This window comes from Gymnoscopelus braueri, assembly GCF_963280865.1.
Source record: "Gymnoscopelus braueri genome assembly, chromosome: 20".
NCBI lineage: Eukaryota > Metazoa > Chordata > Actinopteri > Myctophiformes > Myctophidae > Gymnoscopelus > Gymnoscopelus braueri.
In genome coordinates, this window is record NC_137622.1 from 23,118,370 (window position 1) to 23,142,021 (window position 23,652).

Sequence of the window (23,652 nt, forward strand, 5' to 3'; positions counted from 1 at the left end):
TATCTATTTTTCATGTGCCTCTGGCTCCTGGGGCAGGCATGCCTCTCCTTCCTTCCCAACGTCAATCCATCTTCTTGGCTTTATGCTGAGATCTATAACTCATTACCACCGCTCTGTCCTTGTCTTTTCATATCTCTCTCTTCCTGTCTGTCTTCGGCTGTGTCTGAGCTTCAGTTTTTTTTGTCTGTGTGTCCATTTCTCTTTTTGTCTCTGCTTTTGACATTTTCCTGTTTTGTTTCTTTCTTTGATTCTTTCAGTCTCTGTTCTGTTCTGTTCTTTCTTTCTTTCTTACTTTCTTTCTGGAAGCAACGCCCTCCTTTCTCCTTGTGAGTCACAAGACAAGGCTGCAGTTTTGTTCTTAATAGAACTGAGTGATAAGGTATCTCTCTCTCTCCCCCCTCTCTCTATATCTCTCTCCCTGCCTCCCTCTCTCTCTTTCTCTGACGCACACACCTGTAGGCACACATGCACTGTAAAATCAATGAATACTGTTTCCTTTCTGCCACGTTGACCTGTGTAAGGATTATAGAAAGCTGTGGTGTGTGTGTTTGTGCTTGTATGATGCTTTGTTCTAAGTACCTTTCTCGGTCGACTTTCCTCCTCCGCACGTTTACATAACAACAACTTTTATCATAGTGTAGATAGATAGATGGATAGATTTTCATTATAGTGTCCTGCACCACAAGATGCCCAGCCCACACAGGCTTCTAAGACACTTTATAATGTAAATGCAAAGTGAGGAGGGATGATTGAGTTGCGTGGTCAGTGGGCATTTGACTCTAAATGTGATGTCTGTCATAGCTGAGACCATAGCTGTGTGTTCTTTGGCTTGGGATGCTTGTGGGCTCCAATGTTCCCATGCTAGGTAGTGCCGGGGCAGGAAAGGATCATTCTTCTTAGCTGGTATTATGTGGAATGCTGTTGGCAGTGGTGTCTTAAATTCCATTAGCACTGCAGAAAATATTTTTTTTTCTATGGGAATTCAAATCACATCCCTCCTTCAAGCTCAGCCCCTTGTTTAAGATCTGCCCTATCTTGATTAGATTAGACAGGGCAATTTAGAATGGCTGGACAATAAATACACAACTTTACCGCCCTCTTGAGGATTTGTGAGGTAATGACATCTATCTTCTTGGAACAAGGTTAAGTGTTATGACCCCTGTCCCCTTAACATACCGGTAGTAGACAATATAAATGAAATCCTTTAGATGAACTGTAGAAGTGGTTATGATTAAATAATCTTCCGGTTTCATTTCATGCAAATGTGTACTAACACAAGTAACTAATTCTACCGATCATCTGGGTGCAACAAGAAAGTGATGCAGTTTGTAATGGAATAAATGGTTTTGATAAATTACTTACTTATTATGTTATTAATAATAATAATAATACTTTTGCTTTTCGAAACAGAGTTACAAAGTGCTTTACAGACAGGATAAAAGTAACACGATAAACATTTTACTTAATGTTACTTATTTCAGTCAGTGTTCAGTAGACAAAATTGGAGCTTACCAACCTCAACCATTGAGTTGGCCTGTGCACTTTGAAGGCCTCCTCCACCCTGCTCTTCTCACCCACTTCCCCTTAGCAACGTGAAGGGAGGAAGAGAAGGGAGAGACAGAAGAGACAAAAAGGAGAAGAGGAGGAGCCTGTTGTTTTCATGTTGTTTAAAAAAAACACAACAGCAGAAGTTAGAGACTAAACAGAAAGTGTGATAAAGAAAGAGTTAGACGGGGACAGCATCAGAAAGGAACAAAAGAGTGGATGATTTCTGAGAGCGTGGATAGGACCAAATGGCGCCTTGGACCAAGTCAATTAAAGAGCGGTATGGTGTAGGTAAGTACAGTAAGTTGCACTCATCCTGTTTGTTTAACTCGTTGAAATTGTTCAAATGTAACCAAATGGACCTGGATCCAATTGGTTACATTTGTTCGCTCTCTGAGTTACAAATGGATAAATCAACACAGAGTCTTATTGTGCAGCGTGTGTGTGTGTGTGTGTGTGTGTGTGTGTGTGTGTGTGTGTGTGTGTGTGTGTGTGTGTGTGTGTGTGTGTGTGTGTGTGTGTGTGTGTGTGTGTGTGTGTGTGTGTGTGTGTGTGTGTGTGTGTGGGAACCCATCTTTAATGCTCACACAAGGCTAGGACTATCACTTCCTCCTTCACAGGATGTGGTCAGGTGCTGCCTAACTGACATATGTCTTCAATATGAACACCCCAGAAATGATATGGCTTAAATGGTTATGTTCTGCATTCCTACCATGTGTCTAACAGCGACTCACAGCCCGATTTATTGTGTTTAGATTATCAATCTCTGCCTCGAGAGGAAGTGGAGGAGAATGCTTGTCAGTTATGTACAAATGTAACCGCTGGACAGTGAGAGATTGAGTATGGTAACTTCACTGCTGAGAATAATTGATTTTCACCGAACATATACAGTAGTATGAATGATATTGGAAGAAATTGACATTGCAACAAGTTTGGTTTTGTGTGTTTCAGTATGTTTAAAAACAATGCAGGAATTACATATTTTTACCAGATATATTCAGATCCTTTATCTACATTTCAATAGCTCCATTTGGAAAGAGTTTATCTCTCTAGCAATGATTAGGGTGATTTTAGAGGGGGATGTAAGTAAGTAAGTTCAATACTCATGGTTGACTCAACATGACACCTGAATGTGCATGCAAGACCAGTTTCCAAGACGTCATTAAAACATCTGATCTTCCAGATCAGTCATGATTTTTTTTGACTGTGGCTGGATCAGTTTACCTTTAGCACCTGGCCATCATTTGCATTGATCATTTGTGTCATTATTGCACACATGTATATTGCAATGTCGATGCTGAAATGATAGAGTACAGTACATTGCGGGTCATGTAGAGGCTACAGTACATGGTAAATTTGACAAGGCAACTAATTATGTCTGAGTGTGTGTAAGATGAGAACCTTCGAGCCTAAGCATGTCTGTTATCAGACATAACACAGACATACTCATAACTATGCCCTCTAAAACACATCTCTCCTGGCGGAGGTTTGCTGACCTCATGGAGAAAGTGCAGAACACAGCACTGAAGATAGAACAACCATGAAAACATGTACAAATATAATATTTAATATCCTGGTATTTGGCACAGAGTTTGACAGTGGCCATGAGTGTAAAATTGCAGGAAAGCATCGATTGATATTAAATATTGTAGCAGGTTACACAGGCTGTGTGTCTTTTGGGTTAGATTGACAACACAGGAAATGGAGGGGTGGAAGTTAGTGTGAGGATTGCGTTGTGTGTATTACGGTAACACTGCAGCAAGTATAAGGCCTGCTCAATAGATTAGAAATGACAGGTACATTACAACATGTGAACGTGTAGATTAAGACTCAATCACAAGCTGACATTCTCTACATGCTATCACATTTAAAAGGACAGGATTTATCATTTCCATTAGATATCAAAATATTTTTGTGAAAGAATTACATGAACATGTGTCCATGAGAGTGTTGATTTTGTGATAAAAGCTACACAAATATATTTTTAATGAAATACATGCAATTGCCACATGAACAAATGATGCAATGTAAGGTAAATTGGGCTCATCACTCATGTTCACTGCACAGTGCATTAGGTATCATGTTGAGTCATAGCCCCCCCCCCCAAAAAAATCACCCCAATCATTCTTTGTCTTGAATGACTTGCTTTTTATATGTACAGTATATATCTTTTATTCCAAAATAAAACAGCATAAAACTCAAGAGCATGAGTTTCTTTTTATTACCCCCCCCCCAACCCACACACACACCTGATTAAAGTGCATTATTTAAGTTAAAAGCTGCATTTTATGGTGAAATTATGTTCTTGTGACATAACCAGGGATAGATAACAGCAGAGTTCTTGAAGTATTTTTTGTCCAGTGTGATACAAAGTCAAGCATTGCTGCTTGCTATGCTGTTGTAGTATAACTGAAACGGAAACGGTTTCACTTCAGACGGAAACGGCTACAGGGGAGAGCAGATGTAGTGTTCTCTCCAGACAGTGGCTTTCCCCTGAATGTGTGTGGGGATGGCTCATTTATCCTGTGTGCTCGATGCACAACAGGCGTGCAGTCACACCTAGCACTGAGTCATACATCGTTCATTGTTCATGTCTGTCATGTTATGAGACGTATTTGTTGTGTGTATGAGGACCACAATGGAAATAAGTCCTGGACTTTAATGTCATATGTGTTATGACTTTTCTAATAAACTAAACTAAACTTAACTAAAAGTTGTAAATGTATATATTTGATGTTGTCTACTGCTTTTTGCCTACGCACCTGCTTTTAAACCATAATAATCTAGGTGTGCAAAAGTGCAATACATATTGGAAAGAAATGTTACAATGTCTGTTTTTTCCAATTGTTCAGCTCTAGATTATAACTTTGTCAACTGGTTATTAATTTGAGTAAACTGTGTTTAGGTGTCCTTAAGCCCTTCCTCTCATGCTTGATCTGTAATTGAAGTGTTTGACAATCCGTTTGGTTGTTTCCATCTGTCTTCCAGTAAAATGGAATTTTAATGGAAATGGGGAGAAGCAGCTCTCTCTGGAGATCGGGGACACAGTCCACATCCAGGAAGTCTGCGATGGTGAGAAATGTGTGAAATATTACACAGATATATATAGGTTAATTCAGTGATTCTCAACCTTGTCAATTTCAAGGATATGCAAATTATGCATTAGGCGCTAGGCCACAGACCCCCATTTAATACAATTATAATTTCTGTGACTACAGCAGACCCCATGTTGAGAATCAGTGGGCTATCTTTCATGTAGGAATATATTTGACCTATGCCACATGGAATGCATTGGGGGAAATGAATAGCTTTTTTATGATTATGATTAAGATTTTATGCTAAATAAGACTGACTGTGTTCACTTTTAGTTTGTTAATGTGCTACTATATCTCATGTTTCTGTCTTCCAGGATGGTACAAAGGCTACTTGGCCAGGAATAAGGCTCAGCAGGTAATGGTGCACACACCAGGACATTATGGCCACTCTCACTCTAGCAAGCGACCAGAGTGGTCACTCTAGTCACTCTAGACTAGAGTGGTCACTCGTATAGAACAGAATGGTCACTCTAGACTAGAGTGGTCACTGGTATAGATAGACCAGAGTGGTCACTCTAGAGTGGTCACTGGTATAGACCAGAGTGGTCACTCTAGAGTGGTCACTGGTATAGACCAGAGTGGTCACTCTAGAGTGGTCACTGGTATAGACCAGAGTGGTCACTCTAGACTAGAGTGGTCACCAGGGCCGGACTGGGACCAAAATTCAGCCCTGGCATTTTGGTCCGAACCGGCCCACCACCCCCCGGGCCGTTTTGTCAACGGCCCGGGGGGGCTGGGCTGAAACAGGGCTGCACATGAACTCTGCAGCCGCACTGAGGCCCCTGCTGGAAAGCATCCCAGCCCAAACATTAACGTAACTAATAATTGGGCCGCGCGACCCGGAAATGATCGTAATAATCCTAAAACGGGAGCGAAAATATATTTTGCCAGACTGACCACTCTATTCTAGAGCAGTGTTTCCCAAACACCGGGCCGCGGACCCATTTTTATGGGTCACAAGTAAATATCATTTTTTTTTCGTTTACTACAAATTATTTTAATTATATCAAAAGATTTTCAAAAAGTAAAAAGCATTTTCAGAAATTAAAAAGATTCTCTAATCTTGAGTGACTAGATCACTTGCCAAAAAGAGTTGATCTACAAGCTAACAATGGGTTGTATCATGATGCATTGTTAGCTTGTAGATCAGTTATTTTTCCCTCAAATGATTGTGAATAAGTTAATCTTAAGATGTCACATGGGTTTATAAAATAAACTAAACATAATTCTCTGCTACTCTAGACTGTTTAAGTACTTGAGGTATTGATTGTAGTGTGAGGTTCTGCTTTAAAGTCTAGGAAGTATGCTGCCATTGATCTCTTTTCCTCCTCGCTGGACTAATATACTGTCCACATGCATCACCATCTCTCTTGTTCTCTCCCTAGGGTGCTTTCCCGGTCAGTTTTGTCCACCTGAAGGAGGTCATCATTGAAAAACGAGGGTTAGTAGAACAAAGACAGTTGGACAGTAATCAATGTTCCAACTTTTTCACTCTGTGTGTGTGTTTTATGTTGGGCATATGTGTGTTTTTCCACAGTAATGAGGAGGTGGTCTTATCAGCAGAGATGCCCCTCGTGAAGGAAGTCACCACAACACTGAGAGAGTGGGGAAGCATCTGGAAACAACAGCTCTATGTGGTAAAAAATAATAATACTGTGTGTGTGTGTGTGTGTTGCACATGTGAGTTTGTATAAATGTGGTATATATGAGTGCGTGGTAGCACATGCTTCTCTGTCATCCAAAAAATAAGTTGTGTGTGTGTGTGTGTGTGTGTGTACATCTCATCAGACCAACAGATCGCGGTGTCTGAAGCAGGTCCAGAGGTTGATGATAGAGTTGATGGAGTGGCGCTCACAGCTTCTGTCTGGTACTCTGCCCAGCGACGAGTTCAAGGAGCTCAAGCAGAAGGTCACCTCGAAGATTGACTACGGCAACAAGTATATAAATAGTCATGCACAAAGACATACACTTTATTGCCTGTTTTCTTTTTTTTACATTTATCAATTTGTTCTGTCTGTCTCCTCCATTTGAGGTCCTACACTTCTGCATTGTGCCATGTCCTCCTCCTTCTACAACTCTCTTCCTGTATTCCTTTATCCTCTCCTCTTTATCCCTTTCTCTTGTCTCTACTTCCTCCAACCCTTCCTGACTCTTGTCTGTTTTCTCCCTCCTCTCCTAACCTCTACTTTCTAACCTGATCTCTCTCTCAACTTAAACCCGATATAATCAGTTGACTTGGGTCCCTCTGGGCTCTCTACTCGGATTTCCCTCTACACCAAATATCTTGGCCTGGAAAATAGCCGATCTACAAGCTCACAACGTGTTATGACACGTTGTGAGCTTGTAGATCTGCTCTTTTCGCAGAATATTCTCTCCGGAATGTGGACACTATAGGGTTAACCCTGCCGTCCTTCCTCTTCCCACTCCAACACCACGCCCCCATCCCCTTGTTAACCTCCCCCCTCTCTTCCTCCATCCCAGGATCCTTCAGTTGGACCAGGTGGTCCGGGATGGCGACGGCAACATCTTGGAGCCTGAGATAGCCAGTGTCATCAGCCTGTTCCGGGCCCACAAGGATGCCACAGCCAAGATCAACGAATGGATGAAAGAGGAACAGGTAGGAGAGGAGACTCCTGGAGTTGTACCAGGGTTTATCGATCTCAAAATATTTAGTTCCAGGGACCCCCAGAAGCAAAGATTTGAGTTACAAATGTTCGCTTGAAAAAATATATATATTCAAAGATTTGCACAAATTTTCAAGATTTTTCCAAAAATAGCAGATCTACAAGCTCATAGCTCGGCACTCGGTGCTGCGCTATGAGCTTGTATATCTGCTGTTTTTGTAGCCAAAGCCAAAAATAATGGTTATAGCTAAAATCTAAAATGACACAAATGCGTTCCCGGATTGAATGGGTTAACTATGTTTTATGTTTGGTATTCCCCACTAATAGTAGAACAGATAAAGCCACTTGACTAAGTGGTGAATGGTATTCACATTTTTAATAAAGCTTTTAGATATCTTACTACCTCGACTATACAGTCATATTAGATACTTCGTCGTGCATAAAATACTTTTTTTTTACTTTAATCAACCAGCCATATATATATATATATATATATATATATATAATATATATATATATATATATATATAATATATATATATATATATATATATGAGAACAACCTGACAAAATGATGGCTAACCTGACAAAATGATCTGGTAGTTAATCACACCAGCCATGGCCGGTGTCCGGTGTTAACATTATTACACTAATGTTATTTCCTGTGTCTTCACAGTCCAATGTTCAGACAGACCACTCTGGGATCTCGGCGAGGATCCAGTCCTCTCCCACCCACAGCCTCTACGTCTTTGTCAGGAACTTTGTGTGTCGCATCGATGAGGACACAGAGCTCTTCGTGTCCCTCTACGACCCCAACAAACAGGCCATCATTAGGTGCTTCCTCAGTTATTTTTTATTCATCTGATCACTGACTATTCACAGCAAAATCACGAGAGTGAGAGTCTAAAAATTGACCTGTCATGTCATTGTTGAACCAATCAACAATGACATCGACCTTGTAGACACAAATGTTATGCAGTAGTTCAAAACAATTGGCTGTTCAGCCTGTCTGTCTGTCTGACTGACAGGTTGCCAAGAATAGAATGATCTGGATATAAATGCAATTATGAATTACATTTGTATGCAATTGTCATGAATACATCTGTGCTGGTTTGAGAGAATTTCATCTCTTAACATGCCATAAGGCACAAATGTTTTCATAGTACTGTGTAACAGGTTTCGGGTCGAGTACAAGCTGTCCTGGCACAGCAAGCCCAACCAACCCCTGCTACTGTCTAATGAAAGCCTCCACCTAGGCATGCATTTTATACCAGCAGCGTGAGACTGCATCCTTCTCGCTAGTGCACACAATTTCCTATGCATTCCCTTCACCCCCCCCACACACACACATACTCATCACTCACTCTTGTGTCCTCATTTGTCCTCTCTCCAAAACCTACCGTGGCATGGCAAGGCCATTAAATCAGAGCACTGCTGAACCAAGTACGGTTATGTAGAGATGCAAATTACAGTGCATGAGATGCTGACAGACAGTTCTATGTGTGGCCTGACACCAATGATGCCTGGGACTGTCACTCACTGTCACAATGTGTATCTCTGCTCCACAGCAGCTGGAAACAATAATGAATAATCAATCTATCTATCAATCAATCAGTCTGTATATCCGTACTGTCTGTCTGTCTTACTGTCTGTCTTCGTCTGGTTTCTTCCACTCAGAGTTGAACATCCTCAACAACATGCATGTCGTTCTTTTTTTATTGTTTGTTGTTGTTCTCACTTTCATTTTTTAATATTATTAAATACTAATAAAAATACAACAGGGAATTAAATGTTTATCAGTTATAATAGCTAAATATGCTTTGCATACAAATCTAGATGATTAATTTTAGCCACATGGGGTGAACATTCTGCGTTGTGAGCTTGTAGATTGGATATTTTTGGCCAAGTGATTTGGTGTAGAGGTAAAAAAAAACTGGGGGCCTAGTATAGACCCCTGGAGGACTCTGGTCAATGAAGTACAGGGTATATATGGTTTAAGTGGTTAATTTAACTCTCAAAGTATAAACATTAACCCCAAATTTGACTGTGTACACTGTAGTACATTATGTTTCTCATAAGAGATTTGTAAATCCCTGCTTTGCGGTATGTTGTGTATGTCCTCCAATGTGCAGTGAGAACTACCTGGTGCACTGGGGAAGCAAAGGTTTAGCCAAGGATCTCGACATGCTCAACAACCTGAAGGTTGTCTTTACAGTAAGTCACCACTAGAGGACACTCTCACACCGATTTCTAGCATGATGACTGAAATTCAAAGGCTCAGTGTTCCTATTGATTTGTGTCTCTCTCTCCTGACCTCCATTCTCAATCTCAATACCACCCCCCCTCTCCCTCTCTCTCTCTCTCTCTCTCTCTCTCTCTCTCTCTCTCTCTCTCTCTCTCTCTCTCTCTCTCTCTCTCTCTCTCTCTCTCTCTCAGGACTTGGGGAACAGGGACCTGAGTAGGGAGAGGATCTTTCTGATTTGCCAGATTGTGAGGGTGGGCAGGATGGACCTGAAGGACCACAACAACAAGAAGTGTACCCAGGGCCTGAGACGGCCCTTTGGTGTAGCAGGTAGGAGCAGTACCTTCCTTAGGGCCCAAGGAATGGAACCATACAGTCAGATCAGCAGAAACTGATGCAACCTGTATTACCTGCATGTGACCTATACTGTGATTCTCAACATTCTTTATTTCAAGGACCCCTAGTTTCATATGCATCAGGCCTAGGACCCCCATTTGATATGATTTATATCTCTCGTTCCCCAATTTACACTGTAGAATCCTGTACGTGGTCCTATAGTGGTCCTATAGTAGCATAATAGCATGGTCAAGTTACCAAACCCACATTCAAAGACCAAAATAACACACATCTTCCGTCTTTAGTGTTGAGCCAAACTGCAAAAGTAGCGAAAGGAGACCTTGCAGTCTTCTTCAGGGAGACCGCCTGAAGAAGACTGCAAAGGTCGCCATCACTGCAAAATCCTGTTGTTATAACCACTGAATCCCCAGCATCCGTATTTTGGGGAAAACGTTTGCAGAAAACAGTAGATCTCCAAGTTCACTTGTGAGCTTGTAGATCGGCTATATTCAGCGAAGATAGGCTGTTGAATGTAGCGCAAAAACTGAAAAGTCACCAGTACAGAGCCTTGAAGGACTCCGGTCAACCAAGTATAGGGTTTAAGTGGTTAACACATTAACTGCCAGAATTATTTTCATATTTTTTTAGCCAGTGCCAGAGTTTTTCATTGGAAAAAAAAAAGTACTCAGGAGCCGAAATACAGCATTTTTAAGTTTTAAGTTAACAAGGAAGTGGATAGGAGTCTAGATCTTCAACTAATCATATCTCCTTGGTCTTTGGGTGAAATTGGAAAAAAAAAAAACATTAAAAAAAAAAAAAAAAAAAAAAAAACCTTTTTTTTTTTTTTTTTTTTTTTTTTCCACTTCACGTAGATCTACGCGATTGGCACGTGGCAGCTTTAAAGCGGTTCGCGTAGATTGTAAACATTGACCCGTATTTTCCCAGCCCTTCTGTAGTGATCTACGCTCGTTGAGATTAATGTGATACAGATGTCATTTCATCAGCTGCTGAATGTGATATTTGCCTCCATTTCCACAAAATAGTTGGCATAATGTTATAATAATAAATGTTCATACAAATAATGTAAGTTATTTTAAACTCCTTATCCTAAAAGAAATGCGAGAAAGCCTCCCTAGATTGAGATGATTGAGATCCAATCAGCTCAAAAACCATCGATGTGCTATTTCAGATCACATCTTAACGTTATCGTGACATCCTGGTTTGCATTTTTGTTTTTGGCAGTGATGGACATCAGTGACATCATCAAAGGAAAGGTTGAATGTGAGGAAGAGAAGCAGTATTTCATCCCCTTCTTCCCGTAAGTCCCTATATTTGGTGTACTCTCTCTCTCTCTCTCTCTCTCTCTCTACTTAGTTGGCACTGATCGGTCCAGTGCGTGGTCTGCGAGATTAGCTCTGGATACACGTCACAGACACACTGACACGCAGATTGACCCTCTTCAACACGGCTCTAAGGAGCCATCCTGTAAAAATATCCTTTATAAGATTCAGTATTTGTTTTCCCTCCAAGGTTTCTTTATTGGTATTTTCCAATTCACATACAGGTCAATAAGACAAAAGCATACAAAAACAGTTTAAGATACAGTATTTAACCAGATGATCCCATTTTAGCTTGGCATTCCATAATTGAGGGGCTGAATAGATTAAAACTGCCATTTCAGTAACCTGTTACAGGATGTGTCCCTGTAACAGGTTACAGAATTACAGTTTTTTTGTGAAATTGGATGTGTGAACAACATTAATGCTGATCATGTCATGTCATGGTGTGTGTGTGTGTGTGTGTGTGTGTGTGTGTGTGTGTGTGTGTGTGTGTGTGTGTGTGTGTGTGTGTGTGTGTGTGTGTGTGTGTGTGTGTGTGTGTGTGTGTGTGTGTGTGTGTGTGTGTGTGTGTGTGTGTGCAGGGTGGTGGCTGAGCATGACTTCCTCCATACGTTGCTGCCCAAGGTGACAGCAACACGAGGAGACAGCGGAGGACAAGGTAATATTTCTCCCATTATGCTGAATCATTCATCTCTGTAGCTCAGTGGGTTTAATTGCCACCGACACCGTGAACAAGTGAGGGTTTCCATTTCGTTTTATCTGCTTTCACTGCAATGAAAAACTATGCTCACATTACCCATAATGATCTTTTAATAAAGAACATTATAGATATTAGGTATTTGATTTCTATACTGCTTCCTGTTTCATTAATGAAATGCACACTTCTCTCCCAATCTTTCCAATGGCTGTACAGTACACTTGCTTTTTAGGTGGTAGCACTGGTGCTAGCAGGCTGAAAGAATCAGTCGAACAACTAAAAATGTTATAGGGTACAAAGGAGTGTAGGGTGTTATGACTGCCATGAATTCAAATGGGAATAGACCCACTGTACCTGTGTGGCATGCAATGAAAAGAATGATCCCCAATTTATATTTTTAAAAGAGAAATAACTCCTCGATGGAGCCCCATATAAACTGATGTATGCTTAACTCCAAAGCCAATAAGCTTCATCTTCTTTTCCTACATGTGCTATACAAGAACTTTACACGGCTTGACTACGCTGTTATCCATCATCCAACCATAATATAATATTATGCTCTTATGCAGTCAAATGATTGACAAAAAGGATGCTAAGCCACAGTTGTTGTTTTTTTGGAGAGGCGAACATACATGGCCTTGCAGTCTGTCACTGAAATGGCCGTATCCATCGATCATTAAATACCGTAGTTATCTAGAGTATGAAATGAGTGCACACAAATTACTGATATAATAAATACAAATATAATTCTTACTGGTTGTATACTACAGTAATAATATGTGGTTTACACAAAATCCCAAGGCGCACCTGTACTTGTCTCACAACCTCAGCACACCGTTTGAGAACCACTGTAATAGACATTAGACGCTCCCTACATGCTGATAGTAATGCAATGGATCACGTGTGCAAGTGTACTAATATTGATCTTTTGTACAATTTGTACAGCAAAATGAACACGTACTGATCTAGCCCCTCTCTCCTCCATGCATAGTGACGCTGATTACATGTCCGCCTTGAGCACTATGGATTCATATCACTTAAGCCATTCAATCCGGGAACGCATACTGTGTCATTTTAGATTTTTTAGTTATAACCATTATTTTATACTTTGGGCTACTCAAAAAGAACAGATATACAAGCTCATAGTGCTGCACCGAGTGCCGCGCTATGAGCTTGTAGATCTGCTATTTTTTGAAAAATCGTGAAAATGTGTGCAAATCTTGAATATATATTTTTTAAATCGAACATTTGTAACTCAAATCTTTGCTTCTGGGGGTCCCTGGAACTAAATATTTTGAGATGGGGGGTCCGTGGCTAAATACATATCATTTTGTGGGTCCTTGACATGAAAAAGTTTGAGAACCGTTGATATAGCAACATAGGTTTTTTCAGAAACCGGTTAGGATTTAGAAGACATTTGTAGATGCGTTCCCGGATTGAACGGGTTAACCTTTGTTTGTCCCCTGCCTCTCTCCCATGCTTTGGCCTCACATTTATGGCTGACTGTGACAGGCAACGCTGTCTTGATTCACACAGACTTGCCCCACATATTGGACTGCGGGTGTCACATAACTCAGTCCTTTTTATCTCGCACCTGCTCCCTTTCTCCTCTAAACGCTCCCTCCTGAAGGCCCCTCGTCTGGGGCCGCAGCCCAGATATGGAAGGAGCAGATATGGAAGTAGAACCTGGGGCCACAAAAATAAATAATCTCTAATCTCTTTCTGCCTCTGTTGTTCTGTCTCCCCTGGCGCACACATGCGCGCACACACACACACACACACACACACACACACACACACACACACACACACACACACACACACACACACGCACACGCACACGCATGCACAGATGCACATACTGTACAGGTGTCCAAGTCTTGGCATGTGATACTGTACAGTCTACTTTTTCTGCAGAGCGTGCCCCCAACCATTTCCATAAACTCACTGAGCCGTTCTCTCTATCTTTCCCTGCTATTCCTCCGCCTCTATTTCTCAGATCATAGGTCTGTAGGTGAGCGTGTGAAAGCTTTGCTGCATGGCATAGTCCCAGATAACTGCTGAGTAAATCCAATGCGTGTAATAACACACACTCACACTTTCACATTTCCCTTCCCTCCGCGGGTTATTGTTATGGTGGCTTTAGTTGGTTATATATTCCAGGAGTAGACCAATGGCTATTGTCAATATAATTCACACTATACTGTAATTTTCGTATTTCTCTTTTTCTGCTCCACGGAAGTGAAACGGGAGTTTTATACGTATCTATTAACAACCCATTAAGACCTAGAACTGTGTCATTTTTTTATTTGAGCTAAAAAGCATTATTTTACACTTTGGGCTATTCAAAAATAGCAGATCTACAAGCTCATAGCGCGGCACCGAGTGCCGCGCTACGAGCTTGTAGATCTGCTATTTTTGAAAAATCGTGAAAATGTGTGCAAATCTTTGAATATATATATTTTTAAAGCGAACATTTTTTATTCAAATCTTTGCTTCTGGGGGTCCCTGGAACAAAATATTTTGATGGGGGTCCCGGCCAAATACATATCATTTTGGGGGTCCTTGACATGAAAAAGATTGAGCACCACTGATATAGAAACCTAGGTTTTTCAGAATACTGTTGAGATTTAGGAGACATGTAGAATCGGCTTCAGGTCTCAATGGGTTAAAGCTGAGGAGAATTTGGAGAAGTGAGACTTGCAACGAAGATGGATCTCCCTTTGCTGGGTATTGAACCGTGGTCTCCGTGGTGGTGGCCTGGTGGGCGAGTGTTTTGTCTCCACACCACCCTGACACCCTACAGAGATGATTTTTTTGGTTTTAATCTCGTTTATCCTCTTCTCTTCAGGTCTGTGGGTGACCATGAAGGCCCTCGTAGGGGACATAGTCCAGATCCGTAAGGAGTATCCCCATTTGGTGGACCGCAGCACGGTGGTCGCCCGCAAGCTGGGCTTCCCCGAGATCATCATGCCGGGTGACGTCCGCAATGACATCTACCTGACACTGCAGGGCGGCGACTTCGACAAGTACAACAAGACCACGCAGAAGAACGTGGAAGTGGTAGTGTTGGTGTGCGACGAGGATGGCAAGGTCATACTGGTGAGTGGGTAGAGATGTGTGAGGCGGTACGGGGGATGTCTGTTGTTTGAGGAAAGTGTGTATGTGTGGAAATGTGTCTTTGTGTGTTCGTCCAGGACTTGGCACACAAGAGAAAAAATTTAAGTGAATGTTGAATGTGTACGTGTCCGTGTGTGTATGCATGTATGTATGTGTGTTTGTGGGGGGCGGTGGAGAGTGCATGGTGTACTCTATTTGGTGTGTGTGGGAGGTTGAGGTCATGTGGGCCAGTCAGCCAAGCTTGTCACATATCAAGCGCTCCCTCATGCTGTAGTGCAGTGGGCGCACGCACTGCACTAGTGAGAAAATCCATCACTCACTTTCTCACTCACGCGCGCGCACACACACACACACACACACACACACACACACACACACACACACACACACACACACACACACACACACACACACACACACACACACACACACACACACACACACACACACACACACACATACTTTAAACACAGCCCCATGTGTTGCTAAATTCTCTCTCTCTCTCTCTCTCTCTCTCTCTCTCTCTCTCTCTCTCTCTCTCTCTTTCTCTTCCTCACTTTAGAACTCCATTTGTCTGGGAGCAGGGGATAAAGGCTTGAATGAGTACAGATCTGTCATCTACTATCAAATCAAACAGCCCCGCTGGATGGAGACATTCAAGGTGTGCATCAGAAATTGTTACTTGTAAATATGCAGACTTTTCTTTCTTTCTCTTTTTTTACTTTATAACTCTCTAATCTATCTGGCACTTGTCAGATAGTAAAGATGCATTTGGAGGTACAGTTGTGGAATCAAAAATTGCAGATCACAATGTGTCGCGATGCAACACATTGTGACCTTGTAGATCTGCTGTTTTTGCTACTTGTCATTACATCAAAGCATATATACAGTAGGGCTTAAGCGGTTAACGTGTCTTCCAGGTGGCGATCCCTCTGGAAGACATGCAGAGAATCCACTTGCGGTTCATGTTCAGACACCGTTCCTCCCAAGAGTGTGAGTATACATTTCTCTCTCTCTCGCTCACACTTTCATCAAAACACTCACCTCCTCTCTTTTCATGCCCCAGAGTATAATACCCCCACTGTGAAAGGATGGGATGATTGGAAGCAATTTGGAAAATGACCAACACATCATTACACACACTTGATTATGTTCGCCTGATTATGTATTTTTCAAAAATGGTTTTCCCGTGCATATCATCAACTCCTCTCCTCTCCTCTCCTTCTCTTCTTCCTTCCTCATCTCTTCTTCTTTCCTCATCAAACCTTTCTTCTTGTCATCCGCCTCCCCACCCTATCTTTCCCCCTCAACTCCTTATCTCTCTAATCTCCCTTCTTCACCCTTCTCTCAATTTCATCTATCTGTTGTCACATCTGTCCTTTCTTTCTGCAGCCAAGGATAAGAGTGAAAAGAACTTTGCCATGGCCTTTGTGCGTCTGATGAAGGAGGACGGGACGGTTCTCGCTGATGGACTTCACGACCTTGTGGTCTTCAAGGTCAGCAAGGAAGGACAGAGCAGGACGTAAACAGAAATGATACTGTTTACTGATTTGGAACAGGTTCTAGATAGATCCACTCACAATTAGCCAAGCTTTGTATGGCTAGACTCGGATCCGGTTCGCTGAAGACCTGATTAATGTGACAGCTGAACTAGAACTATAATCACTGTGAAAATCCAACGCCATCGAGAGGGATCTCTATTGGCGGAGTAATATAATTATGAAAAGCTAATTACCCAGCAAGACCATCATTGACATTGATACAGTGGCAATGGGGTTTGCATGTATTCTGGGTTAGGCACTTAGAATCTCGTTGAGGAAAGTCTGAATATTAGTGAAACAGGTACACCCCATTTGGGTCAAAGCAAAATCGAGTGGGTATTTGACTGTGTAATGACTGTAGAGTTGTTTTTAAATGTCTTTGTGGGTGGCATGAACTCCTAAAGTCATATATTCTGCAGAATATCGCTTGTGCCTGTAGTTATACCTTGCTATAAGTACTGTGAAATTATAGCACAAAATTGTACTAACGTCAAGACTTGTTGAATGCTTTTCTCTAATTTATCATTCATGCACAGATGGAGTTTGAGAAGGTGGAATGGTTGGCTCCATTAACACTTATCCCAAATACTTAGGTGGATGTAAAACATTTAGGTGTATGGCAATATGGGAACTCATCGTCAAAAAAAAGAAAAAAACAGCACCCTCTGCTCCTTTTTTCCTTTGAATTTGACTCTGGAGGGACCGCCCAATAGAATGTTGATAACAGGATGTTGGCCATTTGGTCCGATCTCAGCCCTACTCTTCCGGTGGGGGTGCCTACTGTATGTTTTCATTCAACATTTCTCCCACGGAACACTAACAACATTTCTCCCACGGAACATGGACCGTTTTGGTTATAAGCCACTTGTTTCTATAATGGAAGAACAAGTTAAAATGTTACTAACTTTCCGTGTATGGTGAAATTCACATCATCATGTGTCTTCTGCAGACCGGTCTGGCCCCAAGCGCTGGGTGGGCGTTTTGCAGAAACCAAAAAGTGGAAGTAGCCAATCAGCATCTGCGCTCAGGGCCCTGTGTTTGACAGACGCTGATTGTCTCTTCCACTTTTTTTTTCTTTTTTCAAAACGCCCACACAATGTCTGCAGAAGACACATAATAATGTGAATTAACACGACTGGGATGGTTTACCAGGCTAATTCATAGGGGCTTGTTGATGTCATCATACATTATGTTTTTGTTTGACAAGAAGAAATCAAGATTGATCTTGGTTGGACTTCCCCCCAATTGTTTTGCTATCAATTGTTGATTATATGTCCATTATGACCAGAGATATGCTCTAAAAGCGTGGAAGCAGGTATTATGCGACTTTGAGGATGTCTGTCCAACTCTAACCCCTGTATAAATAGCTATATGTAAAATGGAAATTGATGAGAGGTTATTGCCACCTAGGCGGGAGGAGTGAAGCCAAATGGATTTCTTGCCAAATGACCCAAGGCTCAGATTGAATCCTCCTATTGATTAAATGCCAAAGGCAATAAAGATTAATTACTGGTGATTCACTCTCAGTCTGAACAGGCGAGCCCCTTGTGCCCTCTTTCTAGATTACCTCTCGTTATCCCTCCGTCCCTCTTGATCTCTGCTGTTCATCGTGGCCTCCCTTTCTCAGTCGTTTTCCACCCCCTCAATTCATTATTGCTTATTGGTATAGTCTGTGAATGGATAAAGTCAGTGCTGAAAGTCTTAAGTAAAGAAAAGATTTGATATGTGAGCAGAATGAAGAATTCAGTGCATGAAACCGGACTGATTATCCACAAGTTAAACAGTATGAGATGAAAATATGAATTATTCTGTTTGCCGTCTCTGTCATCTCTCATGTTTTCCCTTCTTCACCTTCACTTCTATATCCTCCATGACTCTGCATCTTTTGCTCCATGCCCCCCCCTCCACCCCCCCCCCCCCCCCACCCGGACGTATTTCCACTCAAAGCTAAAAAACGGAACAGGTTAGATCAAAGTTTGCAGTCAAGTAAACAACTCCAAATGGGTTCAGTCGCAAATTAAATGTGGTTTGGTATATTTCACCTGAACTACATCGCTCAGCTGAAACGTCTCTGACACATCTCATCCACCTCCTCCTCCAGGGTGACAGTAAGCGAATGGAGGACGTGAACTGCTACCTGTCGCTGCCCTCCACCCGCAACCACCACGGTGACGTCCCCAAGGGCACGGCGCTGAGCCGTGCAGCCAGCAGTGTCGGCGGGGGAGGCCTGTCTGTCAGCTCCCGCGACAGCTTCTCCATCTCCACGTTGGTGTGCTCCACCAAGCTTACCCAGAATGGTAGGTCGGGTGAATGTTATTAATTTTGTTTCATGGTGCACTGGAGCAGTGGTTCTCGAACGTTTTCATGTCAAGGACCCCCAAATTAATTTGTATTTGGCCCCATCTGAAAATATGTTGTGCCAGGGACCACCATACATGATTTGATAGGAGTAGAGTGATACATCTGAGCTTCAAGAGTAGGGCTGCAAATATTGAATTTTTTTCTTTATTCTATTCATCACTTTTTTGATCAGATTCAAGCCCTTAGGCAGCACTAAGCATCTACTTACAATGGCAGACGGCTTCAAATTAATTGGATAAAACAAACGACCCCATCCTCACCAATACACTTTGCAAGATAACATTATATCCATTCTATATGTATGATGATACTGTTGACATTTATGCGAGACTGCACTTCAGAATCGAGACTTCACTCCACAAAACCACCATGTGTAGGGCAGTGCACAGGGTTGCACTCTAGCCCTCTGTGAGGACATCAGTAATTTCACAAACTGAAGAGTTTTACATAACAGAATGAATGTGAGTGTAACATCTGTTTAGTTGGAAGATGATGGAATTATCTACACCGAATTTTACCTGATACCCAAACTAGAGGGGGTAAAGGAAGTCACTCACCAGTGGTTTCAGGTGCTGCAGGACCAGTCACTCAAATATCTTGACATGCGACATCCGAGCAACTGGCCTGTAGTCACTGAGAGCACTGGGGCATCCCTTCTTTGGCACAAGGAAAATGCAGGAGGTCATCCAGAGTTAGGGCACCCTCTGGGGAGAGAGGAGAGGTTTCAGAAGTGCTGGAATGGATTTGCTAGCTGCCCAGCGTACGCCTTGTGCACCAGTGGACTGGTATTATCCAGACCCGTGGCCTTGTTCTTCACATTATTTGGAAGGATGGAAATAGATTCACTTTGAACTTGGTTGGACTTGACTCCCTGTGTGTAAAGTGTTTACTACTTTGGGTTTCCTGTCCTTGTGGAAACTTTCAGAGGAAATGCCGAAACCCAGTGGTAGAGATTATTCAGACCTAATTAGGGAGTTATTTTGGGGGTTGGAGTTAGACACGTCAGAATCAAAGATAGTGTTAGAGTCATAACAATGCAAGTTCACAAAAAGGACAACAAACAGGCAACAAGCAGAACAACAATGAGTGTTTGAAAGAGAGTTGAGGTTGTATATTATGTCACCATTTTGTCCTATGCACACACACACACACACACACACACACACACACACACACACACACACACACACACACACACACACACACACACACACACAATGTGTGTGACAGCGAGGAGCGGCTGACGCAGGTGCAATGTAACATCTGTTACAGAGGAAGTCAGTCCATCATTATAATGAACGTTGCCCCGCAGTATTAATCACACGTGCACATTACACACACACACGCACGCACGCACACGCTCGCGCACACGCACACACACACACACACACACACACACACACACACACACACACACACACACACACACACACACACACACACACACACACACACACACACACACACTCTCTCTGTTTTTATCTCTCTCTCTCTCTCTTATTCTCTTTTGTTTTACAGTCGTATGCAGTACACACGTGTTGGCCCACAGAATGTCAAGCTAAAAATGCTTTTTCCACATGTATGTTCACACCTGTACAAGCATACACAGATATACACGAAGCATTGGTGGCGTCGAAGCATTGGAAGCATCCAACACACACACACACACACACACACACACACACACACACACACACACACACACACACACACACACACACACACACACACAAACACACACAGGTGTGTGTGTGTGTGTGTGTGTGTGTGTGTGTGTGTGTGTGTGTTGGATGTTGGGTGACTGATGGCCTTTGGGCCACCTTGGGGCCACCCAGCACATGTGCAGTTTTGCTTGTTGAGGGAGACATGATTGGACAGGGAGAGCAGTGAGCGCAATGCAGGCAGCACTACAGAGATCTGTCCTGTGTCATGCTGCAGTAGAATTAATGTCCATAGGGCGGTCTCACTAACCAAGAGCACAGTGGCTACTGGCTACCAGCACAATGTATCAACAACTGATTGATTTAATTGCAGTACATATATTATTGCAACACAGTATCAAATATGCAAATATATATTATTATGTATATATTATATACTAGATTTTCAGGCCTACAAACCTAGTCCTATGTTGCGCTGATAAGAGCAATGGTCACTGAAGTATGGCCATTTGAAGTGCACCTGCAGCACCCAGGTCCAGCTTGCGTTCGGAAAGTAGGGGCACTTCCGGGTTGCACAATTGAACTCCACACACCTCAGAGAGTGTGTGGGTGAAGTTTTAAGGCAATCAAAACAAACAGGAAGTAGTTAGGAAAAACTGGAAGTGGTCAGTGGAAGTTATGGTTGTTTAAACCCCAGCCAATAGGAGCAATGGTGCATGGTCCATATTGTGGCTATTCTGATGACAGACCCTTGACCAGTGTTGGGGCCAAGTTGGTGCGGATTGGAGCAACGGTGCGCCTCGCAGGTCCGCATTTTACGTTTGTGACGTCCACCCACCGTCCGTCCGCCCGCCCACTTGGCAATTTTAATATAGGATACTGTATAATTGGTCAGAAAGTACAGATACTGTGTGCATACTGTATATCAGAACATTTGAGACTTTGTTTTGTTGCAATTGTTTAGTTAAATTAATTTGTGTTAAATTCTAATCTATTCAATTCAGTATTCAGTATTCAGTGACACCGAGAGTGAAGCCCTAGGTGTGTTCTGTTGTGTTCAAAGGCTGCACAAAACTCACAAAAAAAACACCAAACGTCTCTGCCATTGAAACAATGAAATATAAGTGAAGTAGTTTCAGCAATTAGAGACATATACTGTAGGAAGAAATGTCACAAAACAATCACTTTGATCAACCTCCACTCCTAACTCTGTAGACAGTGACATGATGAACAGAATGTGTTGATAAATGGAGGCCATGTTTTTATTCTCTCCAGTGGGCCTACTGGGACTGCTCAAGTGGAGGACTCGACCTGAGCTCCTCAAAGAAAACCTGGAGAAGCTCAAGCAAATTGATGGGGAGGAGGTGGTCAAGGTTAGTGCGTGAGCATTTATGTATGTTACTGTAGGCAACATTTTGCAACACATTTTGGACATCAAACCAGTTTATTGGCATGTCTATTTGAGGACATAATTTGTGTCCACAATTTGTGCACCAAAACATATTAAAAAAGGTTTCTTTGTATTTTCATATCAAAATCCAATTCTTCCTTTAAAACTAAATATTACATGTAGTTACATCAGCATGAACCAACCAATTTCAACCAATGATGTCATCATGACATCCACCTGTCGATCAGTATTCCACAGAGAGCTTAGTTCTTTATGCTGCAGACTGGTGCAGAGAGGGGTGGTCGTGTATGTACTGTATGATGTTGCATACTGCAAGTTAGGCAGTGCTTGGATTCTGATCAACTGGTTCACAAACAGTCTCGTTTTATTGTTAAACAGTACACTAAAGTTTGTTTCTGAAAACATTTGAAAAAAGTAACAGGCAATGCAGAAACAGAATCTCAATTAATATTTGATCTCAGTTTTTACTTGTTCAAGCAAGTGTGTGTGTGTGTGTGTGTGTGTGTGTGTGTGTGTGTGTGTGTGTGTGTGTGTGTGTGTGTGTGTGTGTGTGTGTGTGTGTGTGTGTGTGTGTGTGTGTGTGTGTGTGTGTGTGTGTGTGTAGTTTCTGCAGGATACCCTGGATGCTCTGTTCAACATCATGATGGAGCACTCTCAGACTGATGACTATGACATCCTTGTCTTTGATGCCCTAGTAAGTGTGTGTGTGTGTGTGTGTGTGTGTGGTTGCGTGTGTGCATGTGCGTAATCTGCGTATGTGTGTCAACGAATGTCTTCCATTAACTGATTTCCTGCCAGGTTGACTCTGCATGTGGTAAGTTAGACAGCTCCGTCTGTCCATAATGTGTGTGTCTGTCCATCTCTGAAGTAAACATGCCTTTCACGCCATTGAACTCTCATCACATCATATTTGGCATCTCTCTCTCTCTCTCTCTCTCTCTCTCTCTCTCTCTCTCTCTCTCTCTCTCTCTCTCTCTCTCTCTATCTCTCTCCCTCTCGTCTACCTGTCATATCAGATCTACATCATAGGTCTGATTGCTGACAGGAAGTTCCAGCACTTCAACACAGTTTTGGAGGCCTACATCAAGCAGCACTTCAGCGCCACACTGGCATACAAGTAGGTCACCTCCTCAACTGCCACTCACTTGAATCTCCATTCATTTAAGTATTTCAACATCACATTGCAATCTATAGTAGCACTACTCTGATACACTTGGTAATGAACACCAAAATGCACTGCATAATCCTGTTTGTTAATTTAACTTAATTTGATAGGCCTACTCTATGTGAACACGTTAATATGTTTATCATAAATGAAAGCCAAAGCCTAAAAATGTCATAGCCTAAAAATCATTAGAATTGCAAGGGACGGGCAGTGAGAAACGATTCTCTTTAGTTTTCATCTGAAATCTAGATGTGTGTGTTGAGTCTTTGAAGTGTACCCTACCTGAAAATCCAGTTATTTGTGGCAATGTAGACCACACAGAGACCGTTGTTGCTGTGTGTCCAACTGCCACTGGAGGTCAGTATGTTGTTGTGGAGCGCTTGGTTAGACAGGATCCATACACGCTTCTGTACTGTGGCAACAGTTCTAACTCCACGACTGTCTGAAGCACTCAGACATGCAACCCAAACACAGCGCACACTCTCTCTCTCTCTCTCTCTCTCTCTCTCTCTCT

The 23,652-nt window shown here is 42.2% G+C and overlaps 1 protein-coding gene across 1 annotated transcript in view; it reads left to right on the forward strand.

The window, feature by feature from the left end:
- Positions 1 to 1,675: 1,675 nt before the first annotated feature.
- Positions 1,676 to 23,652, forward strand: part of dock2 (dedicator of cytokinesis 2) — a 133,006-nt gene continuing 111,029 nt past the window's right edge. Inside the window, exons 1-20 of the mRNA XM_080416413.1 lie at positions 1,676 to 1,836; positions 4,534 to 4,617; positions 4,955 to 4,995; positions 6,026 to 6,081; positions 6,178 to 6,277; positions 6,429 to 6,577; positions 7,122 to 7,257; positions 7,941 to 8,098; positions 9,397 to 9,478; positions 9,701 to 9,836; positions 11,085 to 11,160; positions 11,764 to 11,840; positions 14,731 to 14,981; positions 15,562 to 15,660; positions 15,920 to 15,992; positions 16,392 to 16,495; positions 18,642 to 18,837; positions 21,838 to 21,935; positions 22,578 to 22,667; positions 22,990 to 23,090. Coding sequence (XP_080272539.1) covers positions 1,794 to 1,836; positions 4,534 to 4,617; positions 4,955 to 4,995; positions 6,026 to 6,081; positions 6,178 to 6,277; positions 6,429 to 6,577; positions 7,122 to 7,257; positions 7,941 to 8,098; positions 9,397 to 9,478; positions 9,701 to 9,836; positions 11,085 to 11,160; positions 11,764 to 11,840; positions 14,731 to 14,981; positions 15,562 to 15,660; positions 15,920 to 15,992; positions 16,392 to 16,495; positions 18,642 to 18,837; positions 21,838 to 21,935; positions 22,578 to 22,667; positions 22,990 to 23,090 — 2,150 coding nt within the window. The 5' untranslated portion in view covers positions 1,676 to 1,793. The remainder of the gene's footprint in view (positions 1,837 to 4,533; positions 4,618 to 4,954; positions 4,996 to 6,025; positions 6,082 to 6,177; positions 6,278 to 6,428; positions 6,578 to 7,121; positions 7,258 to 7,940; positions 8,099 to 9,396; positions 9,479 to 9,700; positions 9,837 to 11,084; positions 11,161 to 11,763; positions 11,841 to 14,730; positions 14,982 to 15,561; positions 15,661 to 15,919; positions 15,993 to 16,391; positions 16,496 to 18,641; positions 18,838 to 21,837; positions 21,936 to 22,577; positions 22,668 to 22,989; positions 23,091 to 23,652) is intronic.